Source organism: Corvus brachyrhynchos, unplaced genomic scaffold, assembly GCF_000691975.1.
Source record: "Corvus brachyrhynchos isolate BGI_N302 unplaced genomic scaffold, ASM69197v1 scaffold514, whole genome shotgun sequence".
Classification (NCBI taxonomy): domain Eukaryota; kingdom Metazoa; phylum Chordata; class Aves; order Passeriformes; family Corvidae; genus Corvus; species Corvus brachyrhynchos.
This window is the reverse complement of record NW_008238319.1, coordinates 580,712-588,314: the sequence shown is the minus strand read 5'-3', so window position 1 is coordinate 588,314 and position 7,603 is coordinate 580,712. Positions and strand designations below refer to the sequence as shown.

General features: G+C 53.8%; 1 protein-coding gene across 1 annotated transcript in view; it reads right to left on the bottom strand.

Moving 5' to 3' along the window:
* Nucleotides 1-615: 615 nt before the first annotated feature.
* STK32C (serine/threonine kinase 32C) overlaps nt 616-7,603 on the bottom strand; it is a 24,822-nt gene continuing 17,834 nt past the window's right edge. The window contains exons 2-10 of the mRNA XM_017733888.1: nt 7,112-7,263; nt 5,377-5,550; nt 4,898-4,935; nt 4,127-4,216; nt 3,403-3,506; nt 3,195-3,311; nt 1,605-1,730; nt 1,325-1,456; nt 616-690 (exon numbers count right to left, since the gene is read on the bottom strand). Of these exons, the coding sequence (XP_017589377.1) occupies nt 616-690; nt 1,325-1,456; nt 1,605-1,730; nt 3,195-3,311; nt 3,403-3,506; nt 4,127-4,216; nt 4,898-4,935; nt 5,377-5,550; nt 7,112-7,230 (975 nt within the window). The 5' untranslated portion in view covers nt 7,231-7,263. The remainder of the gene's footprint in view (nt 691-1,324; nt 1,457-1,604; nt 1,731-3,194; nt 3,312-3,402; nt 3,507-4,126; nt 4,217-4,897; nt 4,936-5,376; nt 5,551-7,111; nt 7,264-7,603) is intronic.

Here is a 7,603-nt window from a genome sequence, read left to right as displayed (position 1 = left end):
CCTGTGGGAGCAGAGGAATCAGAAGTCGCACAGCCACCCCCCGAACGAACACCCCAGGAGTGGGCAGGGTGGGCTGCAGCCCTGGTGCCTCCTCACCGCTCGAGAGGTGCCTACGGCAGAGCCACGGAGCGTGAGGAGTCTCGCAGAGCACACAAACAGGTCGTGACAGAGCCCAGCGCATCAGCAACCGCACTGAACTGCTCTGAAACGCCCCAAAACAGCCTGCAAGGCTTCAGCCACCCAGACCTCGGCCATGAGTACCCACACCACAGCCAGGCTCCTGCCACCCCTCCTCCTCCATGGAGCCTGCCTCACGCTCGGCTTATGGAACAAACAGCGCCAGACTGGGGAAGTAGTGGCTTTAACCCAGTGCTTCCTGTTGCTGCCTGAGCTTCCCCTGCCTGCTTATTTCCACCAGGGACTTTAACACATAGAATAGATTCATAGGATCATCATCTGCAATCACTGGGTCCAACCTCCCTCACCTTCATTTTCCAAAACATCATCTGCTAAAAGCAGGATGGGTGAGGAGGTGCCATGGGGGAACTGAAGCAGTGTCACACACACATGTTCAATCCCAGAAGTCTCTCTACGGCATATTTTATTTAATGGCAGTTAACACTTCTCTCTGATGAAGATGACAAAGTGCTGCTGGATAGCTTCAAGGCATACCTGGAGATAGTCATTTTCCTATTGAAGAAAAACAAAACATGCATAAGCAGCCCCGTTTGCATCTCACTGCTGCCTGCAGCCCCCAGCACTCCCAGCTGTGCGCAGGAGCCTCCAGATGTGTGAGGGAGCCCCCACCCCCTGAACCTCAGCCCAACAGCTGGAGGCAGCAGGGCTGGCTGCCTGTGGCTTTCACCAGGGGCTTGTGCCATCCACGGCAGCAGTTTTCCATAAAACACAGATCACACTGTTCCTGACATAAACATAACGCATTTATCCATGTATCCTGTATTTTGGGAGTGCTGTCAGCCAAAAGGAAGCACAGCCAGCGTGGGGAGAGCCCAGCACACAGCCCACGTGTGGAAGCCCCTGCAAAGGCACACAGGGAGCTGCTGCCTCGTGCCCAGGCTGGGCAGAGGCTGAACACAGCGGGCTGCCCAAACCTCTGCTGCTCATTTCCCTTTCCAAAGCACCCACTACTGTGAAAGTCTGGTCAAATTTCCATAAAAGGAATACTTGGTTGTTGAAAACACTCCAATGGGCAAATGTTTTCATCAAAATAAACCTGTGGCTCCTGCAGTGTGGCAGTAACAGCTGCAATACCCGCCCAAATCCAGCCTTTTCTCAGCTGGATGTTGCCCCAGGGAGCACATACAGACTGGGAGCTGTCTTTGCTGTTATCCCTTGACTTGTTCTTTGCGAGCCTCTTCTTCTTCTTGTGCAGGGGCCTCGACTCCAGAATCATCTCCTCCAGCTCGAAGGTGGGGTCGCAGTGCAGGCGGCCCTTCTGCCAGGACACACGACACGACTCAGGTCAGGCACAGCAGAGACTCAGAAACCACTTCCCCCTCAGAAAACCTCTGCTCCCACAGTGGTTCCTCCAATCTGAGGAGCAGCCCCTGCCCGGGATGGGGACACGGATCACTGCCACTCACGTTGGGGACGAAGCCCGGCTCCACGCGCTTCTCGCACACATCGCTCCAGACCACGCCTGACAGGTGCGCCGAGGCCTGGATGTGGGCCAGGCAGGAAAAGCGATGCTCAGGATTCACTGTCAGCAGCTGGGGAGGGAAAAACACTGGTGATAAAGCACTGGAGAGAAGAGGAGGAAGACAAGGCACCCAGCAGCAGCATGCCTGGGCCAGCTCCAGTGGTTCAGCCACGTCAAGGAGCCTTTCTGCTGTGGGAAACAGATAACTGACTACAGGAAAAATACCTAACACAATGTTCTGGAGGTTGTGAAACCAGGTACCACTGGCTCCTGGATCAGCATGGGTTTGCTCCTTCCATGCCCAACCCTTCCCCACAGCACCCAGCACTGCCACCCCGCATGCTCCTCCCCCTGCCAGGGAGGCATGGATCCCTGCAGAGGCTCATCCTTTCAGTCCAGCCTCTGTGACACCAGGGCCACCGCTCCATTCATCACACACACGGATTACTGCGCACAAAGTTCTCAATGCTCGCTTGTTCTGCGAGACAGCAGTCTGAGGGCAGAGCTGGTTTTCAAAGCATTCAGCACCTGTGTCCCACTGCTGGAGGGATGTCTAATGTGAGGGTACAAACAACGTGGAGGTGCGTTAACACAGGGTGTGGGCAAGGCTTCCAGAAAATTCCATGCCTGTCTCTCCCATGAAAACCTTCCCCGAAGTTCAATTGATGAGACCTTTGCAGAGCATACTCAGAGCCCCACACGTGTCCCAGCTCTCCTGAGAGTGGGATGCTCAAGGCAGCTGAGCTGTGTCCACTCTGGCCCCTCTCCAGGAGCCCCACCTTCACTCTGGACCAGTTCTTGCCATTTTCCCAGAACACAGGATTTGAGTCCTGACCCCTCAGTATGGGCATCTGCAGCTGAGCGTGTCTGGTCTCCCGACTGATGGGCACCTACAGTGGGACCTCCACAAAGTGCCCATGGAGGATGGTTTCCCTTAAACTGTGGCACAGTCCTACACACACTGGTCCTAGGTGGCCACAACCTATTTCCAGAAAATAAGGTCAGCACTGGGTCTTTTTCCAACGCCAAAGGTGACGATGCACGGAGCAGGTGATGCTGGCTGCACTTGCAGCTCCCGAGCACACGGCTGCTGTAAAGGGCACGTGGGCAGGACACCGGGCCGGGGTACCCCAGCGCTTTGGGGTGACGTGGGGGTCCCTTCCCGGCTGAGGGGGCTGCTGGCACCTTCCAGGGAGAGGCTGGATTCCCTGGAAGCCCGGCTGCCCGGCAGATGGCAGCGTAAACCTGCCGAATGCGCCGTGCGCAGGCACAGCCTCTGCCAGCCACGCTGCTCCTCACTAAACGGAATCTAATTATGCAAGTTACCCACCCAACATTAACTCCTATCACAGGCACTTATTTGCTGCCAGCACCGCGTGTATCTTTCCTACAGCGAACTCACCAGCTACTCTTCTGAGTCCTCATGCAAGCCAGAGCTAAACCAGCTGATGATACATGCTGATAACTTCCCAGCTAGTCCTGCCCACACAGTAGCTACCATCCAACCCCAGCCCGGCCCAGGAGGACCATTCACCTTCCGCAGCAGCGCGACCATTTCCTTGGACCAGGCCGAGGAGTACTGGACGCTGACGGTGCTGAAGAGCTGCACCAGGGACTCCACGGGGTTGTTGGAGTGGATGTCGTACGGCCTCTGGGGACAAGAGCACAAAGGTGAGGAGTCCCCCCTCCCTCTGGGTCAGCCAGAGCACACGATCCAAGGGCCAGGACGGCCGGAGCCCTACCCAGCCCCGCAGCAGCTCGTACGCCATGATTCCCAGAGACCACCAGTCCACCTCGAAGGAATAGCCCGTCCCGCCGCTCAGGAAGGAGTGGAAAATCTCCGGGGCTGAGCAGAAAGGGATAACATGCAACAGGTTATTTCTTGTTCTCTATTCCAGTATTCCATGTCAGTCAGTGCACAACGCTTATGGAGATTTTTGTGCGTGACTGCCCAAGGGGAGGCTGCGTGAGGCAGGGGAGCAGCAGCGGCAGCAGCCCTGTGCCTGCCCTCTCTGGGAACTGGGATGTCAGCCACCTGCAGGGACAGCCCTCCCAATACAGGACAGCAGAACCATGGGGACCCCAGGAGACAGCAAGGCCAAGGCTGGAGCCAGAGAGGGAGAACAGAGAGGGATGGGGAGTGCAGGATGGGATGGGGAGGGCAGGAGGAGGAGGCTGGACAGGATGAGGAGGACAGGGTGGGATGGAGAGGACTGGGCAGGATGTAACGCAGAGGGCAGGACAGGACGGGACAGGATGGGATGGCGTGACATGCCAACCACACTGCCTTCACACCGGGAGCTTCTTCCCCTTCTCAAACAATCAGACTCTGCTGAACAACTTGGACACAAGCATCAATGTCCGAAATTAACTCAGGGCCCCTGCCCCAGCCAGGGCCCATCAGGCAGCTTGTGCTGAGCATTCCCAAAACGTGGCACAGGCACGAGAGCAGCAATTGTTTCTTACCCATGTATGGCTTTGTCCCAGCCAAAGCAGTCGCTCTTTCACCGTCCCTAATGATTGTTGCAATATTAAAATCTGTTAAATGGGCATGACCTTAAATAAAGACACATTTTAAGAAGGAATTAATGGCAGTGCAGTGGCAATGCAGAGTCAGAACACATTTGTTTCATAATCTTCTGCCCTTGGACAGGGTAGCACAGACACAGGCAGGTCAGGGTCAGATCCCATGGAATGGCCATAAGAGATCCCAAAGCTTTCCCAGGATTTGGGCTGGCCAGGTGATTAAAGGGTAGGGAGCTTTGGGTCTTGATTTTAAATCACACTTGGAGCTAGCCAGTAACCCCCAGCAGCCTCAGCACTGGCCAAATTGCTCTGGCCAGAAGTTACAGGGACGAAAAACAGGGAAACGCTATCAAAGAACCACAGAAAGTTTGGGTTGGAAGGGACTTAAAGATCATCTCGTTCCAAGCTCCTGCCATGAAGCTTCCACTAGACCAGGGTGTTCCAAGCCATTAAACTGCAATGACTCCAAATTCCCAGGGCTGAAGCAGAGCTGCCACTCCACGCTGACCACAGCACACCAGACCGGCCAGTTGAGTGATCCTCCCCAGCATTACAAAGCACAGGGATGTTCAGCCAAACATGATCCAGTGAAAGGAGAGCAGCTTTTCCCACATTTTCCCCAGGTAAAAAGATGCCCAGTACACAGGACTGTAAAGAATCTGTCCCTGGAATGAACAAGGGAGCAAACAGAGAGGAGCAGAGTGATCCTACCTTGTTCATCGAGGAGGATGTTGTCTGGTTTTACATCTCTGGGAAAAGAGGGAAGATTATAGCAGATGGAATCTCAGTCAGATCAGGGATGAGACTTAATGACAAAAATCCTGAAACTTTATTCATCAAAAATTAGGAACAAATAACACAAAAATACTCTAACATGAGGAAAGTCCCTTTATGATGGACTAGAAATATGCTTTTCCTGGACAACTTGGTGAAAAACTGGAAGCATTAGACTTGTTCAGGCCTCATTCCCAAGGAAAATGAATAACGCAATACTGGAGATACTTGTGGGAAGCCCTGGATGACTTTGACACCTGCCCTGGAAGGTTCAGCCCCCCAGTGAAACATCAGACTCCCTCTGAGTGGTGGGGGGCAGGACCAGCAGCCAGAGGGTGGCCAGGACCAGCACAGACAACATAACCAACCCCAAACCCAGCAGAGGCAGGTCCCACCAGGTGCCATCTGCGACTTACCTGTGGATGATGTGCTGGCTCCGCAGGTAGTCAAGAGCCAGCGCCATCTCACAGATGTACAGTTTGACTGTTTCCTCCGTGAACTGAACGTTTTGCTGCAGGTGGTAGCGCAGGTCACCTCCCAGGAGCAGGTCCACCACCATGAACATGTCCTCCTCATCCTGGAAGGAATACCTGCGGGACCAGTGCCCGGGGAGCAGCTGAGCCTCGCGGGGCTCACAAACCCAGCCAGGCTTCTCCCCTCCCCTAATTACACAGCTCCTGTGAGAACTGCAAATGGTCCCACTATGGGCACAGAATCCCAGAATCGTTTGCATTGGAAAAGCTCTCTCAGACCATCGAGTCCAACCATTCCCAGCAGTGCCAAGGCCACCACTGACCCACGTCCCCAGCTGCCACAACCACAGGGCTTTTAAATTCCTCCAGGGATGGGGACTCCACCCCTGCCCTGGGCAGCTGTGCCAGGCCTGGACAGCCCTTTTTGGATAGAAAATTTCCCCAATATCCACCCTGAGCCTCCCCTGGCCCAGCCTGAGGCCGTTCCCTCTCCTCCTGTCCCTGTTCCCTGCCAGCAGAGCCCGACCCCCCCGGCTGCCCCCTCCTGTCAGGGACTTGTGCAGAGCCACAAGGTCCCCCTTGAGCCTCCTTTGCTCCAGCCTGAGCCCCTTTCCAGCTCCCTCAGCCGCTCCTGGAGCTCCAGCCCCTTCCCAGCTCCGTTCCCTTCCCTGGACACGCTCCAGCCCCTCCAGGTGCTTGCAGTGATGGGCCCAAAACTAAATATGCAGCTTTGCTGCTTGCACCTTCGCAATCAAGCAAGTCCAGCTCAAGATGCTGGCTTGTTTTTTAAATGAATTCCTACACTAAGCAATGCTTCCCTGGAAGAGGTGAGTATCCCAGGGAATGTCCCCCTGCTCACCCTGTCACTGTCCCTGAGCAGCAGTGCTGTGTCAGCCCACCAGCGCAGAGCTCAGGCTCTGTCAGCCACACACTTCAGAGAAACTTCACATTTTCAATTGCAAACAATCTCATAAACCTGCTTAAAATATCTCAGCCTATCCTGAAGATGAATTGGAGAACACAACTGCTAATTTAACCAGATAAACCAGAAAAAGAGATTTATATTTACTGTGGAGTAAACCGCCTCTCTAAATCTGCCGTGGGTCCCACGGGAGACTGACAGCAGTGGGGATACACCAAAACAACGCTCATTGTTATATTTGGTGACTGCAGAAGGAAAGAGTATGTGGGATTGTATAATACTTATGAATCACTCACTTCTGCTCCCATCTTAAATGTAGGTTTATTCTAAAACTATGAGCTGAAAGGGCTTGCTATGAGAACAAGTTCTATCTAGAATTTCATTACTTGTTGGGCAAAACATTTGCAATTGCTGAAAACCTGAAAAATATCAATATTAACTCAATTGGCTATTCTGGAGCAATTAATCAACAAAACAAATGTGACACATCTCCCACTTCCATCACTTCGGGTATAAAACTTTCTCAGTTTTTACAAGTTCAATGTGATTTGAGGAGTGTTTTTTAAAATTAGACCCTAAAATGTTGCTCAGTAATGAGGATATTTCTGCCAGTGCACACACAGTGAAGTCATTATTGAGCAACTTGAAATGTCACTATTTGTAGTGATCTGCTGCTGAAAAAGTTATGAGAGGCCTTCGAATTATCAGGTGTGTGGCCCTGCAAGCACTGGAGGCGCAGAGGAGGGAGCTGCTCACCAGAGATTCACCAGGAACACATGCTCGATCTCCTGCAGGATCTCCAGCTCCCTGAACACGTTGCGCACCTCGTCCCTTTCGATGCACTGCTGCTTGTTCATGTACTTCATGGCGTACATCTTCTCCGTGTCTCTCTTCTGCACAATGCACACCTGCGGCGGGGAGGAGAAAAGAGAGTCAGGAACACGTTCCACATCTTCGTTTGCTGCTTTAGGGGCTGACACTCACTCTGCTCAGCACCTCAAACATCCCTGATCCCTAGGCTGTGACTTGGCACCTACGGACAGCAGCATCCCTGCTCCCAGCGCCGTGCCCGACTGGGGAGTGCACGGCCTTTGCTCCAGCCCACGGGCCATGAGTAACTGCAGCTGCCTCCAGGGCACGATGGCCGGCTGCGGAGAGCTTTCCAAAGGGAGAGCTTTCCCAACAACTGTGTCTGGGAGCTGTGCGAGAGACCTTTGGGCTCGCTGTCTGTGGATGGAAGCCGGCGTC